This window comes from Argiope bruennichi, chromosome X2, assembly GCF_947563725.1.
Source record: "Argiope bruennichi chromosome X2, qqArgBrue1.1, whole genome shotgun sequence".
Lineage (NCBI taxonomy): Eukaryota > Metazoa > Arthropoda > Arachnida > Araneae > Araneidae > Argiope > Argiope bruennichi.
In genome coordinates, this window is record NC_079163.1 from 88,960,658 (window position 1) to 88,986,759 (window position 26,102).

Below are 26,102 nucleotides of genomic sequence, written 5' to 3' on the forward strand. Positions count from 1 at the left end.
CTTTGCGTTTCGGTTCGTCATCATATGTTAACTGTTTCGTATTTTTTTTTTCTCTTCGAAATTTCGGTGATCCAAGTTCTACGACGAATTACATTATTTTCTTGTTGTTGTTTTTTTGGAATTTAATCGGTGATTCAAGGTATTTTGCAGTCATTTTTTTTTTGTATGAAATTATATTATTTCTTTGATGACGAATGGATTGTGTATTATTGGAGCACAGTTTTATTCAGTTTTCAATATTTGTTTTGGTATCCAATTTTTATTGAAAAATTCCTTTACAAAATTCCTTACCGTCCCGTATATATTTTAATTTTTATTTGATAATCGGAGTGAAATGTATGATAAATTTGTGTACACATTTTATTATGTTTTGTCATTAAAGAGAAACTTCGTTTTCAAATTTAAAACTGGGAAAATATATTTCATCGATTATTATCGTTTTACCATTCTTAATTTCCTGTCATATTCTCATATAATGAATATTCAAGAATTTTGATTTTTTTTCCCTCAATATATTGAATATTTATCGATACATTAATGAATATTTAATGCTTAACATGAACCAGTGTTCTACAATTCTTTATTTATGTTTTGAATTATTATTATAAGTAATTTTAAGTACCATTTATATTCATTTATAGTAATGCTTATTCTGCAAGAAAAGTAATTCATAGGTGTAAATTTGTTACTAACTAATAAAATACGATTATTTCTTAGAGGTCCAAGTTATGCATTCTTTTAGCTTTTGTGCATTCGTTTATGTTACAATTTGCAAATAAAAACAAAAGTAGACTATAAAAAGCAATTTTTATAGATTTTTAAAGAATCTATTAATATTTGTTAAAATATTGTTCTTTTAGATATGAATTTAGGAACCCAGCTTAATTTGTTAAAATTTCTGCTGCCTTATGCAAGTTTTGTACAGAGAACTGTTCCTTATTGAAATTTTGTAGTTGTAAACAAACATAAGGAGAAAAAAAATAAAGCTCTTTTCATGGATTTTTATAGCTATTTACCAGTTAAAGCAAGAATTTAGAACGGCAAACATTTAAGGTGTTATCGTAGATTTTAGCAGTTAAAGGAAACATGTAATAAAATTGTTCTTCAGTTTTGAATATATTAGGAGTTCAGTTTTGGTTTTCGTTCAGTTCAGATTTTCAGAATAATATATTTGTATTGTTTTGTACCTGTTTAAATATAAATATAGAGATGCAAATATTTAAATTATTTTCATGTTTTCAAAGTGTAAGGAAATGTTCATAATGATAATATTTCTTTCTTGTTGTCTAAAATGTATTTGTGTATTTTATTTAAGACTTAATTTTACTTCCCCCCTATTGTATTTACAACTTTCTTTTTTTCGAAAACTGTAATTAAATTTTATATTTCAATAACAGTTTACTAGTGAGAATAGAAGTAGCAAATGCTAAAAACATAAATCTTTATGGAAGGTGCTCAGAATATAAGAAATTATTAGTTTCTAATGATAGGATATTTTTTAATATAATATTGGCTTTTATTCATTATTTAAAACATACCTTTTTATTTATTTTTTCAGTAAATTGAAAAAAAAAGAAGCTAGAACTAGAATTTGTTTAAACTCGGTTAAACATTTTGCTTTTTGACTAAAAAAAAAAAGGTTAAGAATGACAAATATGTTATTATCGTAAGGGTTCATGACTGATAAAAGTATTCATAATTATAAAGTTTCGAGTCCTATTTAAAGTTGAAATTTTCTTACCTTTTATCTTAAAATTTTTTTAAGAACAGATGCTTAAATAGTTGTTGATTTTCAGATTATGCGAACACATTGATAATGACGTTTCTTCTCTCTTTTTAAATAAAACTAGCCTTAATATAATATTCAGGATTTTTTTTCCCTATTTGTTCCTTTCTTTTACAATTATAATTGCCTTTTGCCATAAAAAGCTACTCATTCACTCACTATTTGGCATAAAATGCAGTTTTATCTTGTAATTTGTTACTTTTTTTTTTTTTTTTTTTTTTTTTGCACATTTTCTCAAATGATTATATGCTATATAATTTTTTTTATCTTTCATTTTAAAATTTTCTTTTTAGTGTTTTTTTAAATTTGTGTATCGATTTTTTTTTTTTTTTTTTTTTGCGTGTTTTTACAAGGTAAAAATTATTTGAGACATGACATATTTCAGGAAAATACGAATTGCAGCACTTTCTGAATTGAATTTTATAAACCTTGAGTTTAATTAATTTCCTTTTATATAATAATTCTAAAATATTTTTAATATCTCAAGCACTTTTAGTGTAAATATGTTTATTTTATTGTTCAGTTATCTTTCTTGCTTCTCAATGTTGATAATTTGTTCAATTCATTATTTTATAAAGTTTAGCTTTATTTATTTATTTTTTTCTTTATGTTCTAAGCTTGTGGCATATCTATTATTTTGGACTTTAAAATCAGTAGCTTGTGTAATAGTGTTTGCAGACTTATTATTATTCGATTAATGTATCTTTTGTTAGAGATGCTTTTCTACTTATTACAATAAAATATTTCTTGGAAATATTAGGATATGGAAATACAGTTGTATAGTTATCCTTGAAGGAAAATTGATTATGATCATGTAAAAATATCTGTACTATTTAAAGTCTCTTGCATTTCTGTGCTGCAGTCTTGCATCGTATTATATTCGAAATTACAACTTGCGTAGACTACAGTTCATTCAATATTACAAAATAAATTAATTTCTCAATTATTTTTTTGTCTTAATGTAGGTTTCTTCTGCCACTGTTTTCAATGTGGATTTTTTTAAAAAAGGATATAATTTATGTATATCTTGGTTTGTGTCTGTGTAGTTAATGCTGTTTCTAACTGAATATATTCTATACTACAAGGATTTATTGATTTTTTTTTTTTTTTTTTTTTCTCTTCAGAGCCAGAACCATTAGTTTTCTAAATTATTTTGAGATATTTCTTGGAATGTTTATTTTATTTATACTTCTGTGACATAAGAAGAGACTTCTGCATTTTGTATGTTTTTTGTTAATTGTTATCCTTACCACCAGAACACCAATGCCTGTTGTAAAGTTTAAAATTGGAACAGTTATTGAATAAAACATTACTGTGTCATTTAACTATTTAAATGTTACAATAATTGTTGATTATGAATAAGAAAGAGATTTATAATTGTTTTATCATGAACTTTTATAAAAAAAATAAATTGAAATGGAATTAATATTTTTTTTATGCTTATATGTGTGTGGCCTCTACTACTTTTATCCTCCAATGTCAGATAAGAATATAACTAAACTCTGTGGTACGACAGCCCAAGTGGGCCAAGGCCTACAGTGCCCACATCTGCTTTCTTGCCTGAGGGCCCTGAGGTGCAAGGCATATGTCCCGGTTTGGTGGTGATCCTAACGCGGAACCCTCAGTGTTTAGTTCCCAAGCATGCTTGGTCCTCAGTTTATCGACCCACTGAAGGGAAGAAAGGCTGAGTCGACCTTGCCTACTACTTGGCCCACAGGTCCGAGGATCGAACCTCGGACCTGTGCATTGGGAGCGCTAAGTGCTACCATTACGCCACCAGGCTTCCAGATAAGAATATATTGGATGAAAATTAGTTGAAGTATAAGTAAAAATAATCTACTGGGAAAATATCAGGAAAGCATGGAGGTACAGTCACAATTTCTTATCTAAAGTTGTAATTTTATTGTATGATTGAATTTACATACATAATTGTTATTTAGATGTGATTTAACCTCATGTATACCCACCAATGTTGGCTACTCAATGTTCATTTGTCATACATTTGCTATATATCAATACAAAATTAAGCTGCATCTGTTGTTTTGCATGTTTTTATTGTTAATTAGTGTAACTTTTTTTTAGCAGAAGATTACCATTCAATAACAGCAGTTTTTATGTATTTCTCCCTCTTAAGAGTTTCTTAGAATGTCTTTTACTCCCAATTTCTCCTGTAAATATGTGTGATTATCTAGAAAGATCTTATCTAGAGATCTTTTTTTCTTTATTTAGCAAAAGACTGGGGCACATTTCTGTAATTTGTACTTTTTCATAAGTTGACTAGACAACTACTTACTAGTGTCTTAATATGATGAAAGTAGAAAAGTGTATAGTTTATTCACTTTTACAATTTTCTAATTCAATTAAATTCTTAACTTATTCGAATTGGTGTAGAAAAGAAAATAGCATTGGAGTTTATTTTGAAGCCTGAAATTCCTTTGCAAACTCTTGCTAGTCATCATTAAGCAGATGTCTTTTTGATCATTCTTCTTCAAAAAGTTAAATTGATGTTCTGTTATTACCTTTGTAGAATTTCCAAATTGGAACTTACAAAGATAGAGACCGACTAGGTTTTATAGTTGTTTATGTTGATAGTATTCAGTGCTTTTTATGGAAATAAATATTATAAATGCATCATCTATTTATAACATCAAAACAAATATTCCCATGAAAGGTCGTGCTTGTTTTATTGTAGTAACCAGAGATAATTTATTTTCAGCCATTTTTATTAACAGTCTAATAAAGAATTGGCAAATTATAACTGTTTTAATAATATTGAGGGCATGTTGATGAGATCAGATTTAAAGATTTTGACTGATGGTTAAAATTGTATTTGGCCACACATTATTTATAGCTTAGTTACAATTTTATGATGCACCATTTTTTTGGATAAGGGGATGGCTATTCATTCACATAATTTATTTATGATGTTGGTTGCCATACATATTTAAGGGTACAATGGACGATGAAAATGTGAAAAATCGATGAAATCTGCGATTTTTTTTTATTTTGATCTTTTATGTATATTTAGAGTGTAAGCTATCGTTTGCAAAAAGAATTATTTTGATATCTTAATTAGTTCACGCAATATTAGCATTTCTTTATTGATATTAGGATGTCACGCCCACTTGTTTACATTTGTACAGCTGCAGTATGACACAGTTTCGTTTTCCACCAAGTGCTGCTAGTGAGCCTTATTGGCAATTTTTATTTTATTGTTTTGTTTTTACAATGACAGATGTTAAAAACTTCAACTTCTTCTTTTCTCTTGTTGTTTGTTTTGGTTTGTTGATTTGTTCGTCATAAATTTCATATTCAAATTACTCGTTTCTTTCTTTGAAATTGAATGCATAAACAATTTTTTACAGTGCTAAAATTGATATTTTCTCTATTTTAAATTACATTACAAATTAAATTACAAACGTGCCTAAAAGAAGTATTCGTTTAAAAGAAAAGATTAGAGTTGGGTATAAGTAAAGCTGTTAGAGTGTATAATCTGGGATATTTAAAAAATCTTTGCTTGATTGAAGAAAATATATCAAAAGATGATTCTCGCTTTATCATAGGTCAGAAAAAGAACCAGAAAAGAGCAGCACAAAAAAATCCTTGGCATAATATAAAAACAAAGAAATGAAAAAAAAAGTTAAAAAAACAAGCAAATGTAAGGTTAGAAGCAAAACATGAGGCTGTAACTTATACAGCAGGTGCATTTTGATTTGCTTCATATTTTGTATTGAATTTGTTTATGGCTGCATATATAATTTAAAAATTTTAGATAAATAAAAATTAATATTTATGGTTCATGAAATGATATTAAAAAATCTTTTTATTTGAGGGTTGTATTTTTTAAATGAAAAAAGGAGTTAGTTTTGCTTTACCAGTAGTATTTCCTGTATATGCTTTGTGCATTCTTACATAAATATTATGTATGTATATTTGTATATATTTCATAAAATAAATAATTCTTTTAATAAACTTGTATATTTAATAAATTTGAGTTGTTTTAATTTTGTTTCTGTTCTGTAGGGATCATTCAAATGTATTTTTAGCTTTTTCTCAAAATGAAATTTTATGATGCCCTTCAAATTTCCATGCGCATCATATTTTTAGTTACAACTCTGAAACTTTTCTGTTATGCTGTATAAACATAAAATAATATAATTTTGCATTTATAGATGAATTATGAGTATTAAAATTTTTTACTGAAGGCCTCGAGTAATATTACTGTACTGATTTTTTTAAATTTTTCAAAATTGTCAAATATTTCAAATTTTGAATTGAAAATCATATTTTGAATAAATTTAAGTATGCAAAATATTTTGTAGAATTAAAAAATGTATCTGAAAAAATAAAAAATAATTAATTTATGTTATATTTTTATGCGCATGGAACAATTTGAAATTTTAGAATATTTAATTTTTTTTTCTCCAATTTTTACCAAAAAAATTTTTAAGTTATCAATGAATTTTGATGAATTTTTTTTTCAGTATTAGATTGATATAATGCAATTACCATATAAATTTCAAAACAAAACCTCAAAAATTGAGAAATTTTGGTTTCAATGTCCATTGTACCCTTAAATTAATGTACATATTTGAATAGGTATGTATAAGATTCCAATAGATTGATAGCAGTATTTTCTATTGGAAATTATCTGCTTTTGAAGAGTTTTTAATAGATTCATTGCATATGGTACATGTATTCCCCCCCTCCCCCTGTTAGATATTGTATTAGATGTTCCTCATTTTATTGATTGTTTTGAATTTCTAAAATGGACTATTTTCTTCATATTTTTAAATAAAACTTACTTGAATGATAGTGAGAAATTTAAGAACGTTAAGTACTTTAGTCACCAATCTTCTTGTATGGAATTAAAAAAAAAAATAGTTTTCATACTTTTGTTTCATTATTTTTGATTTACCATGTATTTCTCATGTCATTAAATGGTAATTGTAAATTATTAATATCATTATTTTGATCTCATTAATTTAATGTGGTTCTGTTAAATATGGTGAAATATCTGAGTATCTTGACTGAAATCAAGCAAACTTAATTTGACAGTTCTGTAATAATAATACGAAAAATTAACTATGCCCATCAATTAACTATTTTATGATCTTGAAGAGTGTAAGATATGGCAAAAACAATGTTTTTGATTTTTTTGATATAGAAATCATTGTCAGCATTAAGAAATATTCTAATGCATTTTCTTTTGTCAAAACAGTGTTCATTTTTTATAGTGAAATTTGAATTTATAATGAAATCTATTACATTCATTGACTGTCCATCCTTATTTTGGCAAAAAAGAATACAATTTCTCTTTAGCTCGCCTAATATAATGAAAAATTTCATGAATGTTCTCCCCCTTTTAAAACATTAGATATTATGATTAGCCAATAGCCAAACACATGGGGAATTTTAGTAATTGTCAATTGGTTGGTGTATAGCTAGTCTACAAATGTGTAAGGATTTTTAAGTTTATTACAAATATTTCAATTATCTTTAAGATATATTATTGGCAAAAAAGAATACAATTTCTCTTTAGCTAGCCTAATATAATCAAAAATTTCACGAATGTTCTCTATTTTGAATATATATTTGCTGTTTGTATTCTGTAGCAGAACTTGTGTCAAAGTGTGTACAAAGAGGTCATAAATAAACTTTGCCTATATGTGGACCTCTAGTGGTTGGTCCGTTCAACCAATGAAGATTAGATTTCAGATATAGTTATTTATAGGTATGAGTGCATGATTCTGTGAACAGTAACACAACAGTTTTCACAGTTACAGTTATAGGTGCAGAAACTCAACATGTTTAATGGCAAAGCCCATTTTAACATCATGAAATATTTAGCACATGCGAAAACTCTAAAGAGCATTGGAATGGTTCATGTATCGCAGAAAACAGATGCATTATGCATGCACAAAATATCTGAAATCTTATCTTGATCAGTTGAATGGACCAGCCATTAGAAGTCCATATATCCATAAACTTTTTTTATGACCACCCTGTGTATTTTGAAAGTTATATTATTTAACACTTTCTACAATACAGACGAGATATCTCGCCTTTCAGGTATTACCAATAACAGGTTTCTGGGTGCGAAAATTGGTCTCTTATGCTTGTTTAGATAAGTTGAACTTTCTAATACATGTCTGGGGAAATACCTTCACCCATTTTTCATTTAATTATTTTTTATTTATTTATTTTTTTGCATTAAAAATTCCAATGGCGAGAAAAATTGCTTTTGTCTTGTCATGGAATTTATATCCAATATTCGACCGTAGCGATAAATGTGTTTAGCTATTTTTTTGTACTTTGGGAAATGATAAAGTATACTTTTAAATGAAAATATTAAATTTTAATTGTAATATCTAAATTTCATTAAATTAATGACTTCTCTATTAAAGACTGGGAATTTGATTTAACTTGAATAGTTCGGTATTTAACTTTAAAAATAAGCGAATCCTGCAATACTGTTTATATAATAAAAGCATTTGTTTTTGTATAAACAAATTAAAATATGATTGATTGTTTAAATTTTGTAGCTAGAATTGTTTATGCTTAGGATATCTGTGTAAATTTTATTTTTTATTTATACATTTCCAAAATTTGAAATGCTCTTAATTTCTTCTTTGGAATTTTTATTTGATATGTTAAAAAACTCTTTTAAAGTTTGAATTATTTTTTGATTGAGATAATAACATATAATTTCCTGATAACACAAGTTAAAGGTGCAAGTAAAATTGTATATAAAAAGGAGAGATTGTTGTTAATTTGATTCATGTTTAATTTTTTTTATGGAGTTCTGCTTTTAATTTTATTTGTATTCTTTGTTAATTTATAAAGATATGATAATTAATTATATTTCTTTTTTTTATAGATGCCTAATATGAAATTAATTGTCTCAATCATAGGATTTTTGAAAAAGGAATCTGACAGACTGACAAGTCTTGACACAAAAGAAAGTCTGGAAGGTAAAATTGTGGATTTAAAAATTAATCGGTACACAGTAACTTCTTTATGATTTAAAGGGCTGAAAGTTCAAATGTTTAAAGTACATTAGATAACTTGATACTTTTTTAATAATGTAGTTATAAATTATTTCAATTTCTAAACCTCTAGGATTGCATTTTTAATATATTTTATAATTTGTAATTGCTTTATAAAATAATTTTATTTGTTGATTAACTGAATATTGCAAAATAGGATGACTATTTACGTATAAAGTCAGTGTCTAAGATTTAAAAACATTGTGGTGTCCTTTTGGCATACTGGTCTAAAAGTCTTAAGCATGTCATGTTCCACTTGATTTGAGCTTCTCTGTAGAGATACTCCCATACTTGTTTTCTTTGGTTGAAGAAAATAGTAAAGGGTATTGTTTTCATTAGATATCTGTCATTGATATAGTCTCACAATTGATTAAAAAATGTATATTAAAAAAAACTTTTCGATTCTGTTTTTGGCATTCATATGGATAGGGAATATTTTTTTCATCAAGTATATTGGAGTATTCTTGATTTCAGTATACGTTTCATTTTTTTCCCCTCTTATATGCTAGATGATTATTTTAATAAGATATAACTTTGTTAGTAAAAGTGAACTTAAAAAAACTATAAAAATTGTGATAGATTTCTTTAAAATTTCCAAACTGCCTCATAATTTTTTAAAATTCTGACTATGAAAGTGTTTATTCACCTATTTCAAAAAATATTATTTGCAATTGATTAGCGTGCAGATTCTGCTGTTTATCATAGCATATTGAAATTGTATTCTGTTTTGATAGAATTTATGAAACAATAGTCATAAAATTTTTTGGGATTTCATCATTAAATTCATTTATCAAAGTTTTATCCTAAAACGAATTTTAGATTCGATTTGAAGAAAAAAAATTTCATATTCCATAATCCTGCTGTGAGAGACTTGAGCATCTTATTGATAAAAATTGCAGTTGTAGATAGGCAGGCAGGTTTTGTAATTCCATATGTTCAAATGATTTTTTTTTAATTCTGTTAAATTACAATGTTATATATTTAAATATTTTTCATATTCTGTGAATAGTGAATTTTATAATTGCACCAACTGAAGAATGCCCTTGATAGGGTAACTTGGAACTGACAAATATAAAATTAAAAATTTACATCTTTTATGATGACTGATATATTTTTAATTAATTTGTGCATTTAACTTGTCAACCTTTTTCAGTTGCTGTACAGTGCTTACAAACAGCATATGATGTTGATTACGATAGTCCTAAAACAGCTCAGTACATTCTTCCTAACTCTCTAGAAGAAATTTTTGACGGTGCCCTTCTACCAACACGTAATGAGGTATGTTATAATAGTCATGCATAATGTAGAAAGAACCAGTTGAATTTATCCAAGAAATTAAAGTTGTTGTAGTTTGCAGTTTCTTTAGCATTTTTACTACAGATATTTTTAGAAAAACTTAACAATATTCATAATTTGTTCGAAACAAATGTTTTTACAAAATTTATTAGTAAAGAATTTTGATATTTTATACTCTTTAAATATTTTTTAATTAATTGGGAATATGCTTTATTTGTAATTTCTTGTAAGTCTGACGTATTTGCAATAAAAATTAAGTAGCAAAATAAAAATAAAGAAAATTGATAATCTGACTTTTCTACTTTTAGCAATTCAGTAATTTATTTACTCATTCTTGGGTTGATAATCAAACCGCAAATTAAAATAGCTATAAGCAAAAAAAAAAAAAAAAAAAAAAAAAATCATAATTAAGCTTTTAGGAATTTATTCTCTGCAGTTGGTATGTGCATGACATTGACCTTTGTTAAAAATGGATAGACTCGAAAGCTTACTCACACACATGTATATGTTTATTAGTGAAGGTATTTACAGAAATTAGTGCTATACAAGTAAAGATTGTGAGATTATGTATAAGCAAAAAGTAATGAATGCAGTGGCGCCTTCTGCATTTGACATTGTAATTTGTAACATCTTGTCTCCTTATGACTAAGTCGTCCAGTGCAATAAACCACAATTTCAATTTTATAAAATGAAAGCAAATAATGACAGTTTTGATTTTCAATATTTCAAACACTGAAATCACACATTCTTTAAATTTAATTATCTTAAATTGAGCCAACATCTGTTCAGTAATAAACTAATTTCATTCAGATAAATAATGGAAACTTACAAAATGAATAACGTTATTTAATCTATTAACTTAAATAATACCCTCACGGAAAAGAGTTTAGAACAGGTATAAAGATGACTTCATTCATTTCGAAATTATTTAAAACACATGGGCATAGAAATTAGTTACATGCATAATTATATTTACTACAATTCAGAAAAATAAAAAATAATTGCACATCACAGTCCTTTAGATGAATACTTACTTTCTAAATTCTGGGACATCTTATTGCTCTAAAATTTACCACTTTTACCAAAACTCTACCATTAAATAAAAACACTTAATTCATCTAATTAATTAATCAATTAAACACTCATTTCTAGATCAGATGTAGAATTCCTGCTACATATCTGGAACTTAGATTAAATGTCAGTATATGCTCCAAAAGAAATTCCTTAAAATTTACTTAGTTTACTTTCAATTTTACTTCATCAATATGTAGAATACATGTAATATCTACATAAGGGATATTTCTGTAGTTCTTTCACAAATAGGAATTTAAATTTTATCTTTCAAAGACCCAGGAACACATTCTGAAAATCCTAAGAACCATGAAGTGGTTTATTTCCTCCAATTGTTAACTGGGCTTGTTTTGATTATTTCCTCATTTTTAATCAGCACATTAAACTGCTTGCATAGCTTTGATTAAAAACTTCTCTACTCTCTTCCAGATGTTATGATTGTTTTCTCAATCTTTCCATCTTGTCAAAAAAAAAAAAAAAAAAAAAAACTTAAGCTGCTGCTGCTCCACAGAACACATACCTTTCCTTGTTCATTTTAAAAATCTCTTAAGCAATTATTTGATATTACTATTTCCCTTAACTTTTCAATCTCATCTCATGACATCATTTAAGCCATTTTTCTTGCAAATCCCTTGGTAAATGATCAAGATCTATTCCTCTCTCTCATAATGCCTGCAAAAAACTTTTCTTTTGCATGGTAAATGGTGCTATCAATTCAGTCAGATCGGAAATCCTTGCTACTATTAATAAGCGAGTGCTTGCAAAAGTGCATACAGTGCTTGTCACTTTTCAGTGTTTTCAAACAATCTGTTAAATCTTTCAACTCAAAAGATAAAACATCTCGATTAGGGCTCCAATTTAGCCCTAGTATATTCACAAAGCTAACTTTCTCAACCTCAGTAAGTCCATTTTGAATATAATTTTTCTCACAACTTTTGGATCTCAATTTTCTGAAATTAAAGCCAGCACTTTTCAAATTATAAATCGTAAGAATGCAGAACATGTCTATATTTTGAAGCCAGAAATCTTCAATTACCAGAGACAATTAAGACATCAATACTTAAGCGGTTTTCATAGGAATCGGCGTGAGATGAGGTGTGGGGGATCCACATAGCTGCATTATCTGTTGTATCTCTTTATTGGTTTGAATCGGATTATTTGTTAAGGCTGCCGTGTACAAGTCACCTACAATCTCTAATGCAATGTCATATTATGGCGAAAAGTACTTTTCGGCATTTCTCGTTTATTGTTGCTTTTTTTTAATGATTTGGTGACGATTGATAGATGGAATAAAAACGCAGATTTTTTTTCCTAAGGATTTTTTTCACCCGACTTTTTAAAGCACCTTTAAATGTCACAAAACTTCAATTTCGACATTTAAACAATTTTAGGGGAAAAAAAGAAAAGAAAAAAAAAATCATACGTAAAAAAAAAAAAAAAAAAAAGCACGATAGGAACTTTTGTTTTTATGTCTTCTTTCAGATGTTTCTTTCAAATTTGTTTAAAAAGTTTATAAAAACTATATTGTGGTCACATTATTTAAAAAAATATTCTGCATCCCTCTTCCATAATCTTAAACCCGCCTACTGCTTAGTAAATCGTTCTAACCACTGATTGATTGTGCCAGTTAGTCTGGTCTTCACGAGATTGTGTCAATATCGGGGAAGAGTGGCGTCAATTCAAGAGAAAACTACTGCGTAAAGACACAATCGGATTACCAGGGAGAGAAAATTGAGCATTCTAGATTTTGCCATTCTGACATCTTCATCACCCATTAAGCATCCTGGGTGTTTATTTTACTGGTATCATTTGCAGTCGGTATAGCGGGCTTGATGTAAACTTTTGAACTCTTAATATTAAGGAAGTTTTTAAACATTATAAAGGAGATTTCCTCCACATTTTAAAATAATTTAAAGTCTTCACTAAAGTATACTCGTATTTTCTAGAAAAGTGTTGACACCATTTCTTGATGATTTAAGAATTCATTTAAAAATAAATTACTTACTTTTGTGGTTTGTAATATTTACATGAATTTCTGTATGTGATGAGTTTTAACAGTATTTCATGCTTTAGTATGATTTTGCAGACGAATGTTTGTAAACGGAATGTTAAAAAAAAATTAAAAAGTAGGATGCAAGGGTTTTTAAGGCTACTTAAAAATTTATAACTATTTTAAGATGTGGGTATCAATTCTATATAGATGATGCCGTCCTATTGTATTTGTGAGATATTTTATTTTCTTTAATTCTGCTTCTAATAAATACTTTTTTGTTTTGTAAAAATAACATAATTGGAACTTCTTAGGACCTAAGCCTCCCAGAGCTAATTAAGTTGAATTATAATAAAAAATAATCTTTTAGAGCCTTTTTAAAAACAAATTTACTTTTTTCCAGCTATTTGCCAACGATTTAATTTATATCTTAAGAGTGGAAAGATTCATACCTTTTATGGTTTTCAAATATGTTTACATTGTACAAAATACACTTGATTTCAAAACTGAGGAATTATTACTCTGCTCTAGCTCATCAGTTTTCAATGGGGAATCTTAAGGTTTCGTTGGCTGTGTAACAATGGCAAAACTTTCAGCAGAAATAATTCTTTGCATTATACCTTTTAGCATTACAATTTTCAGAAAAATATTTATAACACAAGTTATACAATTCTAAGATTTTCTTTCTCTCATTAACAAAAATCTTCTGAAACTTGGGGCGTCCAGCGTTCATTCAAAGAATGATTATCTCTCGTTTCCTTATACTGAATGCATTTATTGTCATTCTTCACTTTCGACGCATAAATGTTTGAAACATTTTTAAAAATTGGAATTGCCTTTATACCCATAATTTCTTTTATGTCTTGTTTTTTTTAATAGTGTAAATTTGGTTTTATCCTTGGGTGAGAGATAAATGTCGTATTCCGTTCTTCATTGCTGAGTTTGTACCCAATTACCCCTTGTTTAACAGTAATATGTATTTTTAATTCGTGATCACGTTTACTACAGATTTTATCTGCCAGAATTAAATCTCACTCTGATTTAAAGTTGTTTGAGTCACACAATTGACAATAATATTCAATTAACATCGGAGTGAATTGTATATAATTTTCATTTTGTGATTTATGACTCTATTGAAAGGATTTGTTGACATTTCTTTAAAATAATACTTGGAATTTCTCTCAATTATTTAACTCTTAATATCGTAAATAATTATCTCTCAATCTATAAAAATGTAAAAAAAAATAGTCTCGGTATTGAAAATCCTTAACTTCGCAGTCTTTTTTGTGAATAAAATCAAAAAAGTTTCAGATTTAATTCTTCGAGCATATTTTTTGTATTAAAGGATTTATGGGTTTTTACAATTTTAATGAAATATTGTAAATTAATTTTAGATGGCCCTATCTCACTTTAGGTTTGTTAGAGTGCTTATGCCTAGAGTTGGAACTAATTTTCTCTAATTCCAACTTAAGTCCATTGTTTAATTTTTCAAGTTTTTTTCCCCTCAACTACACAATGTATTATACTTAGAAAAAAAATCAGTTTCAATTTAATTCATATCGCAATTTTTAATTAGATTTTTTAAACTGATACTTTTTGTGCCACTGAATTCAGTTAAATCTAATTCTTCATTGATGAGATGTAATTCATCTTTCTTAAATCCAAAATAGTTCAACACTATTAACAATAAACACAAAATTCATGCTCACCATAGCTGAATATGAAGCAACCCCACATACCTCCATTTCATACAGGAGAAACTGTACTTAACACTCCTTATTTTCAGACTAAGGGGGTGGGGGAGGGTTTTCCTCACTTCTGATACTATGAAGGGGACTCATTCCCTGCAGCTGGCCTGCCTGTCATGTTCTTTCTTGTTAAGAACAGACAGATTTGAAAGCTCACACAGACACATGTGTAATTTTGAAGATATTTATCGAAATAAACACTTTGAGATTGTATGCATGAGAAAAGGAATGCATATAGAGCCTCATACTGCTTTTGCCACTGCAATTCGTAACTTACTCATTCAATTTAAAATTTACTATCATTTGTGGTATTTAAAATTGCAAATTATGGTTGTATAGAATCTGCAATACCAGTTATTTCAAAAGCGGTGAAATTTTGTGTGGCTTTAGCCTTTTTACCATAATGAAACTGATGATCTGATGTAAATATAGATCAAACGATTTATTGCAACTATAATTTGAAGGTGCGAATTGAATATTGTTAAAAGGAACATAAGCAGAAGTAAAAAATATTTTGCAAGTGATGAAAATATTTGATATACATAATAAAATGCCAATCCAAGAGGAAAGTATTGTTTTTATTTCTTTTGCAAATCTATTCAATGTAAAGATGCCATCCTGTCAGTTCGCTAAGTTCCTCCTTTATCTTGGTTTTATTGAATTATATTTATCGTCACTGTTTCGCCTTTTCTCTTTGCAAAGAGAATCCGTGGATATCATTTTATATTTGCCATGTTTTTTTAGACAAAATAATTCATTATTTTTGGAGAAAAAATAATCTTCTAAAATCCTGTTTCCCAGGTTTAACCAATAATAATTTTTTTTACTTTCATTACAACTTGATTGAATAGTTATTAAATGCCATATAATTCCAGTAAAATGCAGAATATTTGAAGAGAATATTCAGTCAGTACAAGATGGACACATTTTTCTTTGTTCTGTGTTTGCTTTTTATCCTTTGAAAAGTGCATTATGTTCATGCTATATTTTTTTCATAATTTTAAATTCTGTTTTTTTGAGTTATAAATAATTCTGAGGGTACACATTAAATACATTCTAATATTTTAATGTAAGTGAATGGAATCTATTATAATTGAAGTTTGATGAATTTTTGTTATTATTGCTTGAATTTTTTTAATAATGTTTTCATTTTTAGGATGAACTTGATGATAAAGCAGTTAATAAAGAACCGTTGAATAAAGCTGAAACCATGAAGAATTTAGGTTTGCTAATTTAATATTTATCTAAGAGTTTAATTTCTAATGTTCCTCAAGATTTTTAATATCCTTTAAATCCATGAATGTAAAGTGTATTGTTTATGTATTTAATTTTTGAAATTTCTATAATGGAAATATTGTTTAATTTCTTTTCTAAAGCGTTTATCATTTGCATTATCATCAGAGCATTTATGTATTTGACAGCACACTTAGATGGCAAATGAATTGATTGATGTTCATAGAGAATATGGGCAACCCATTTAGTTCTTTAACACTTCGACTAATAAGAAAATCTTTCCTTTAGCATTAAATGCCATTTTAAGACTATGAAATTTAAGTGCTTGTGAAAATTATAATTCAATTTAAGAGTTTTTTTATTTATTCATGCAATGACATAAATTCATTATTGACATCTCCTTCAAATTTAAATATGAAATTTAGTGATAAATAAGTATGCAGAGATGTGAATTATAATTTGCAGTGTTGCTAGTTTACTTAAAGAATACTTTTTCTATGACAGAAATTGTTGATACAAAAAAATACGGATATAGGAAAAAAAAAAATATTTTGCTGCTAGTTTACTTAAAGAATACTTTTTCTATGATGGAAATTGTTGATACAAAAAATATTGATATAGAAAAAAAATATTTTCCATTATCTGCCGTTTTAATGTTTGAAAGTGGTTGAAGAACATTTCTGTTTTAGAAATGATTATAAAAATTCTTGATTACATTTTTTTTTGTTTAAAAAAATTGAAAATTTTTAACAAAACTTTTAAGTTAAAAATAAAAAACTAATGAGAAAGGAAAGATAACTGGAAAATTATTCACTATTTTTTGGTGAAAAGATTTGTTGTTTTTTAAAGGGCAATAAATACTTTGTCAGTTATTTTCAGAATTTTTCTGTGAACTTTATGATTTCATTTATTTTACAGCAATAGTCAAGGAAGGTTATTTTATATTTGTTAGATGCTGTATTAGTGAAGCTTTCTTGTTAAATTGCCACATTAATATCTTACCAACTGTTATCTTATGATTGAAATGATTTGTGTTATTTTAGGAAATAATTTAATGAAAAACAATCAGTTTTCTGAAGCTGTCAGATATTACACTGCAGCCATTGAAATTGATGGAAGCAATGCAGTATATTACTGTAATAGGTAATGATATTAATTCTGTTTTAAATAGTTTAATTACTTGAGCTGGAGATTTTTTTAAACATTCATTTATTTGATTAAATTAAAATGAATATTAATATTTTTTGTCAATTTTTCAAGGAAAACATACACTGAAATTTAATCTTTTTTTTGTAAATATTTGAATTATAGTTTTTGAAAAGTGTCTTTATTGCATTATTACTTTTCAAATTAATATTCATTAAAATAAAAACTATATATATATATATATATATATATATATTGCTTTTTTTTTCATTTTGGGTCTTATAAAATGTGCTCAGATATTGTAGTAAGTGGAAATTTATATATTAAAAAAAATACAATTACAAAATCCATTTATCTGACATTAATGTAGTTTCCTTTTTTAATGTAACAGTATAGAATTTTTTCTATGCAGTTTTTATGCAGATCATATATATGTATAAACTTTGTTTAGATTTTGCTAATTTCATTAGTTGCAAAACCATTTTCCACAAATGATAATTTGAATAGTGACCGTTTGAAAGCAAACAATGATATTTTTTTTTTTGGGTGAGGGTGGACTTGCACTCATTCTGACATGAGATTTCAAGCTACTTAAACATTTTTATTCTCCTCCATTTATTTTGTATCAACTTTCTCCTATTGTTTGTTTTAACCTTTATGCTTTAAATTCGGTTTATACATATTTCTGTATTTATAGATATTATGTAAATTTAACAAATGTGGATGATGGCATTATCTGAAATTTATAGAGTTGGCTGATTGATATAATTGGTCTTTATGAACTGAATCTTTTATTTAGAATGGTAGATTTCTATATTAATTTTTTTCTGATTGAATAATGATCTGATATTATATAGCTATCTAATTTAGAAAATTTCCAGTTGGAATTTTGTGAAGAAATTTATAATCTCGTTTCTGTAGTAAAACTCTAAATGTTTTATTGGTGAACAAAGTATTGGTAGAAATATTTTTATAGTATGTTTCCAAAAAATTGCTTAAGTTTGTGAATCAAAATGCAATTAATAATTTCAATAAATATGTCGAATTAAAGACCAAAATTGTAATTTCAGAGCTGCTGCATACAGCAAATTGAATGATTTTCATAATGCTATTAAGGATTGTCAGAAGGCTGTTGAAATTGAACCGAAATATGCTAAAGCATATGGTAGAATGGGGTAATGTACTAGCAATTCTAATGTCAAGATACGTTTTGTGAATTTCAAATGTAGTACTTAAAAAAATGTATGATAAAGCTTATTTTCCTTTTAATTATTTACAGTTTAGCCTACACTAGTTTGGAACAAAATGATTTAGCCATAAAAGCATTCAAACAGGCTTTGGAAATTGAACCAAATAATGAGAGTTACCAAAGCAACCTGAAAATAGCAATTGAAAAGAAGGAAAGGCCAAATAATCCAGCTGTTAGTATTTCATTGTTGATATATTTGTTACCCAGTATTTTAACTTGTCTCAAATATTCATATTTTTCATATTTATTTGTTTTACATTCTTGAAATATATATAATAAAATTTCAAATAATTAGCTATTTATTTTGTTTTTGACAGAAGGTTTAATTTTTTTAAACATTATTTACTTTATTTTTTAAAGGAAGTCAATATTTCTGAAGTTTTAAGCCTTTGCGATCGGTGTTACGGCAGTGCTTTCGTTTTCATATCTTCGCAGAAATCGTTGTATATAAAATTTGTGTTCAAAGAAATAAACAGTGTAATCGCCAAACATGAAAGAGTACTATTCAATACTACGAACGCTAAATTTGCTCTGATCTGCTGGTATTTCCATCAATGAAATCTGCCAACTGTAAAGGGTTAGTTAGGAAATGAGCTTGCATGAAATTTTTAGGGCTTTCATTTAGAAATCATCCAAGTTATCTGCAATTATTTACATATTTAATGCTGTTGTAACATAGCTAACAAACAACAAACAATGAAGTATTTCTGACATTTTTCAATAATCACATTTCACTATAACTAGAATTTTAATTGATACAATGTTTTTGAACCAGGCTAAAAGGATTGTATTTAACATGCTGATATTTTGTCTTTTGGAATCTTAATTATGTTGTTAACTTATTCATTTTAGTAGCCATATTTGATAAATTACTAGAAATTAATTTAATAAATTTCTAGAAGTATAATTTTTTTTGTCATTTGCAAACGACTGCCTTTAATTTGATATTAAGTGCTGTTTGTGATAAACATTAATGTTGATCATTTCTTCTCTGCCCCTTACGTTTAGGCTAATTTCGCTACCCTTGGTACTGTTGATTGGCACACTTTGTTCAGTAATCCTGCTTTTCGAAATATGGTAAGTTTGTAAAATATATATCTTATATATATAAAAGATATATATACCTTGTTAAGTTTTATCTGATTGCTAAACATATGGATATGTGTAATATTATGAAATTGCAATTTTACTGTGAAGAAGTTGATTGAAATAATGTAAACATTTTTCTTCCATAAATTGGTTCATTAAGATTTCATTATTGTATTTTAATGGTTTTATATTTAAGTTACTTATTACTGGAATGCAAGTTCAAACTGAGTTCTTTTTTGTGTTGTATTTTCTACTATGGTTTTTTATGTTTTTACGTTTTTGTTTACTTATGTTATTTGCTAATTTTGAAAATAGTTATTTTAGATGAAACATAAAATTTACTTCTCCTTAAACAATATTAAAATAAGAGTTTTAATTTTTTATGAATGAAATTCTTTTATTTGTGAAGACTCAACTTTTATTAAAGTAAAATTGAAAAAAAAAAAAAAAAAATTTGTTAGTTAATATTTATTTGAAAAAAATTTGGAGGAAATATGTGATATGATTATGTACATATATAAAATATTACATATGATAATTTATTAACTTTCCAGCTATTATTCTTGTACATTAGATATTTAACGTGCACACTCTTTTCTAGGCTACATCTATCATGCAAGATCCCAACATCCTTAGTGCGTAAGTGGAGTTAAAATTTTTCCTGATTGAAGGCAGTAAATAATAAGAAAACAAAATTTGCAAAATTTGAAATTGTAATTTGTTTATTAAATTAATGTCTTGATTTTTGAAAATTGTTTTTTTAATACAAGGTATTTAATTCAAATATTGGTGATTAAATATATTTATTATATTTATTTCGTTAAATAAATTTATTATGCCTTTTTTGCCCTTCACTTTTGTAATGGTAGAAAAATACATTATTTGATTTTATTGTTGTAATTCCTCTACATTAATAATATTATCTGATATAAAATTGATTTTCAGACTTTCTGCTGGACTCGGTGGGTCATTGAGTCAAGTTGCAGCAGCTGTTAATGCAAGTGTGCCTGAACCTCCCACTCCACCTCCAAGTTCCATTCCAGGTGGTAACAGAAGTTTGGATATGTTGCTTGAAGCGTGAGTTGCTCTTAATGTCATGTATAATTTTTTGCTATTTTTTTCTTGTTAAGTGTTGTGAAAGCAGTTCTGAAGTTTATATATTTAATCCATATTTAACCTACCTTTTCCTTTTTCACATATTTACTTTAGCACTTTTATTTCTCCCCTTTAGTGGTCAGTATTTAGCTACACAGATGCAAGCTGCAAATCCAGATCTAATTGATCAACTTAGGCAGAACCCCTATAGAAATCCATCGAATCCAGAAAATAAGGGTAGGTAATTTTTAAATTTTCATTTTATCCTATGAATGTCATTATATTGAAAAATTTCGTATTATTGAAATTTACATTTAATATATAAATTTTTCTCTGTATAATCGTCAGTGCAAGTTTAAATAGGCATTTCTCTATTTTGAGATTAAGGAAATGTACAATATTTTTTAGATAAAAAGGCTTTTTGTACTAAATATCTATAGTTTAATATTCTGTCATATAAACCTTTGTTTCAAACAGGTTTTGATATATACTGTATGTATCATTAATTTTTTAAAATTCCTGTACTTTGATAAATGTCTTGCATTAAGATAATGATAAAAAAAAATTTGTAATACTTATTTTATATACTGTTTTGCTGATTTTTTTCTGTCTTCATTCAATTAAGAATAAAATGCTGAATTATTTGTTATAGAAAATATAATTTAAATGCCAGACATAGGACTTTAAATATATAGAGGCAAAAAAAAAAAAAAAAAAAAAAATGTTTTGTAGTATAGGAATACAATTTACCACCCATATGGAAGTCAGAAAACAGTAAGCTATTGGACACTCAATAGATTTGTAAAATTAAATTCTACTTTTAAATTGGTTATTTTATCGTAATATTCTATTCCTAATGTGTTTGAAGGATTTGAAGATTTTTTAAAAAAAAATTTACTTAATCTTATCATCAAGTCTTCCTACTACTTGCTAACGATTCTGAAGTGCTTTCCATTTCTTCTTTAAGATGGCAAAAATTCTGTAAAGCTTGATTAAATACCATGAGATAATTTTGCCCTAAGGAAACGATTTTAAAGATAATTAATTTTATATTGCATTTGCTTTTCGATTTTTTTTCATTACGACACATTGAGATACAATCAGCAGTTTTTCTGAAACTGCTTTAGTGAAACATTCCTTTCATTAAATTGACCATTTCGTGGATTTGAATAATTGTTTGATATCTATTTATCACAACATCACTCTTTTTTGTAATTTAGTGTTTAATATATCTATATATAATGTTGAGTTATTAATCTTTGCTTTTGCTCTTGCAGATTCTGCAAAATAGTCATTTTCTTCAATAGAGTTGTGGGTAATAAATTTCTGTTGATTGCATCAAATTCCTGTATCAGTACAGTAAAGATGCTAACCTGCAAAATTTCACTAAGAAACATAAAATAATATGTAAAAGAAGGGTAAAGACATGAAGATTTTTTTATGTATGATATGGAATTAATCTGTATTTTAAATTACGTGTAAGCTGAACTTCTAAACTCATTTTGAATAGTGTAATATTCATATAAGAAATTGTTGTCTTTTTGCATTTGCGTATATTTTTTACAGTGTTACAATAAAGTTCAAATTCATTCTAGTAGATTTGTACTGTTAATTAATAAAAGAGAAGTATTTCTTTCCGATTCTTTCTTTTAAAGATTTGATTGTATCGCTTCTTCAGACAAAATGACAAATCTTTAAAAATTTGTATTAAAATTTTTTTTATACTTTTTAATTTTGATGAAAAGTACAGTGCCTTCTGCAATTCCAGAGGAATAAAATTCGTTCTTGTTTACTATGGAAAGTCTTATCAAAGTTTGTCAAACAGATTGGTATCATATAGATATAAGTACTAAGAAGAATTATCATGATCATCAATATATAATTCTGCTGCTCAGTGTATAGAATTGGTAAATTTTAATAAAAAGAAAACAAATTAAGTAGCTTTGAATACTGTTATAATTTTTTTTCCCTCATTTTATACATTTCAACTGATTATATTGAATCAGCATGAATTTATGAATCATGTGTATTAAAATTGAAGTTAGACTAGTGGCTTTAATAAAAGTCCGTACTTTGCTTTTAATGCTTGCGATATGATTCATAATTTTTTTTAAAATAAAAAATTCTTGTCGCATATATTGAAATGTAAATAATTTTCTTTCATGTATTAAATGAATGGAATTTAAAAAGAAAAAAAAAAAAAACAATATGCAATGTTGAATGTATCGATTCAAAGAAGATAATTGGAAAGAATGTGAAAGTCTCTGCAATACTAGAAGTCTTCTGTTAATGAATTTTTTATTTTCATTGCTTGCACTTATTATATATAAGAGTTCGAACTGATAAAAGATTGAAAAGATTTCATTATTAAAATCAAAAGTTTGGGAAAGTTTGAAAGATATCCTTTCAAAGCAGATACCATAACATAATTCAGTGTCTATGCTCTTAAAAATCACTGAAAACTCCTTGAATTTTATTTTGCTGTTTTAGAGGGCTGGAAAAATATTTGATTATTCGTTAGGTTCTTGAAAAATCGACGAAATGTGTATTAATAACTTTTAGAAGAGAAAAGAAAACCAGTTTTTGACTTGTTTTTTCTTCTTGAGTATTCTACTGATGGCAAAAGGTTGTTGATGTGAAAATGGTGCAAATAACCCCTGTTTTCTCCATGCAGTTTGCTAGAATAGGATGAACACAAGATTATCACAATAAATATTATGGAAGCTTCTACCCACTCGTGTATAAATTAATACTATTACATCTTCCATTGCATCTTCCCAGGTGCAGGGCTGAAATGGTTTTTGAAGTCTGTGAAGGGCTATTATTTAAATAATTCTTGCAAATAGATTTCAAACTTTCTCTGAGAAATTTTTAGAGACAATAAAAGAGTCAAAAATTCACCTTTGACCAAATAAAAGACTTCCTTAGTATTTTCCGTTTCTGTATTCATTAAGGGTGTTTGATTGATCTTAATGTGCATAGTCTGTTATTTGGGGAAGCATTGTAGAATTCTTTATGAACGGATAAATGGATTAATACATTCCTGCTTTGTTATGAAAAAATGAAGGAATTGTTGAAATCAACTACGTGACTTCGATTTTGATGGGCTATTTCATTGCCGAAGATATTTCAGGAGGATTAAATAATTTTATGGAGAATTTCAGAAAGGTTTTATCTATCTCGATGGTTGGTTCATCAATAAATTGGAAGTCTTTTGAAATTTTGAAATACAATAAGAAATTTCTGTATTTTTAGCCAATTGGGGTAATTAATTGTAGCCTGCATGTTGTAAACAATTCATTCAAACACGCAAAATGATATCCACTTGAGATATTGAGCTTTTTGTTTTATCTAATGTATATTATTTATTCAAAGTTTCAGTTTTTTTCAATTTAAGTCTTATAGTGGAGAATTATAAGATAAACCTAAAATTTTCCGAGTGGAAATGCAGCTGCTGATGAAAGAGGAATCGGAAATGAGACTTTTAAAAATATTCACTTTGTTATGAATGTTGTAAAGAATATCTTGCTGGTTGAAAATCGTTTCTTACACCAAAATCTAAATCATATGAATTTGCTGCAAAGTGTAGCCAAAATCTGACCGTTTCTATCACATTTGTCTTGTTATTGACCAAAATTATCCAATCAATTTTAATATTCTGCGTAAGAGACTGTATACTTTTGTGATTTTTGGCACTGCGCATGACATGGTTACGGTTGTTGAAAAATTTTCAATGTGAAGAAAAGTGGTGTTCTAGATCTCCGAGCTGTAAATTGCATTAGTTTTACCCAAATTAATTTATATATTTAAAATACTTTTAAAGTCAAGAAATCAATCAAGTGTTGGTTCGATTTTGCCCATTTTTATTTTGTATAAAATTTTGTGACCATCGAGATATATCATCAAAGGTAACGTGCTCCCCCCCTCATCAATCTCCATTTTTGAAAGAAATAGCAAAAGTGTGTATATTATTTATGGAGAAAAACCTTGACAGAGTTTCATTGCCCCAACTTCCCACTTCGCCGATTTCGACAATTTTTATTTCTTATGACAGCTTATAGCAGATAGTTGCATTAGCAATTGCAGGCAATTTCTTCCGATTAATTTCCTCACTTTAATTACCGCCCATAATGCTCTGTTTATGGTGTAAGTATAATTTAAAATAGTACTTTCTTATCTTAAGATAGGATGTAATTCATCAAAGATTATTTACACTACAAAATTAATATTAATGTGGTGGGCGAACAGTTGATCACTGAAGATGGTTAATTAGTTTGATTTTTGAAACGAAGATTAGTATACCGATATCAATGAAGTTAGTTCAGGATTCAGTGAAAGGGAGGGGCAGAAATGCTAAAAAACAATTATAAAAAAGTTTCGGAAAAACAGCCAAGAGATATAAACATAAATTTTAGGACTTTATATACCTTTATTTGTAGAGTTTTAAATAAGCCTTTTCTCAATTATATACTTGCTCGAAGCAAGAGTTGTTTGGCTATTCTCTTCGGATCTAAATAAGTTCATTCTTTGTGTAGCAAGACGAAGAACTTTCGTTCTGTTCTAATGAATTGAAAGCAATTGCAAGACAAAGGTACGATTGTGTTAGTTTATATAAACGCGAATTGATGTCTGTTATACTGTTGTAGCCTCTGCCGTAACTCGGAATGTCTTTTTATGTGTGCGAATAATGAATAATAATTCATTGTGGTATCTTGAACTTCATGTTTTATTTATATTTTTTAATGCTGGATTGCGGTAAAGATCAATTAATTGATGTCTGCAGTTTTTATTTTATCCCGAACAGAAACTGGAAATATTTTATAGGTCTTTTAATGACGGCAAAGAGCTTGATAAAACATAGATAAGAAATTTTCCATTTAGTAAGAATTTTATTGGTTTGAAATTCCATATCGCAATTCCATTGGTATATTCTCGCCTCCCGGTATAGTTTAGAAGTTATTTTCTTTCAGTATTTTTTAAAATTTTGTATTTGGTTATGCATTTTTTTTGTTAATATATCACTGTTTGTTACATTTCGATTGTGGTGGTTAGTTTTAATTTGACTGTTTGTGAATGTTATGTATAAAAAAAAGATCCCATTACAAGGAAACCGAGTTTAGTGAGCGAAAGAGAGAGAAAGTTACATAACGGAGGGCGAGACAAATGAGTAAAAACCATTTATGGAATCTTCAACTTCATACATAATTTACCATTTTTATGCTGGATTGTGGCAAAGGCTAGTGAACTGAAGTCCACTGATTCATAATATTCTCAAATCATTTGGAGGTTATTGATAATATTTTCTGTTAGCATTGTTTTGTATTTGGTGCTGCATTTTCTTTCTGGTAGT

At 27.2% G+C, this 26,102-nt stretch overlaps 1 protein-coding gene across 2 annotated transcripts; it reads left to right on the forward strand.

Annotated features, from left to right (window-relative positions):
* LOC129960328 (small glutamine-rich tetratricopeptide repeat-containing protein beta-like) lies at positions 1 to 22,385 on the forward strand. 2 transcript variants are annotated; one of them, XM_056073696.1, is made up of 12 exons: positions 1 to 139; positions 8,667 to 8,760; positions 9,989 to 10,113; positions 16,097 to 16,163; positions 17,217 to 17,316; positions 18,390 to 18,494; positions 18,599 to 18,740; positions 19,577 to 19,645; positions 20,259 to 20,296; positions 20,603 to 20,734; positions 20,889 to 20,989; positions 22,030 to 22,385. In XM_056073696.1, the coding sequence occupies exons 2-12, from the start codon at positions 8,667 to 8,669 to the stop codon at positions 22,041 to 22,043; spliced, it is 987 nt and encodes a 328-aa protein (XP_055929671.1). In that variant the 5' UTR covers positions 1 to 139; the 3' UTR covers positions 22,044 to 22,385. The 2 variants fall into 2 exon arrangements, with proteins under 2 accessions (XP_055929671.1, XP_055929670.1); XM_056073695.1 differs by lacking the exon at positions 1 to 139 and adding an exon at positions 3,314 to 3,652.
* Positions 22,386 to 26,102: the final 3,717 nt, after the last annotated feature.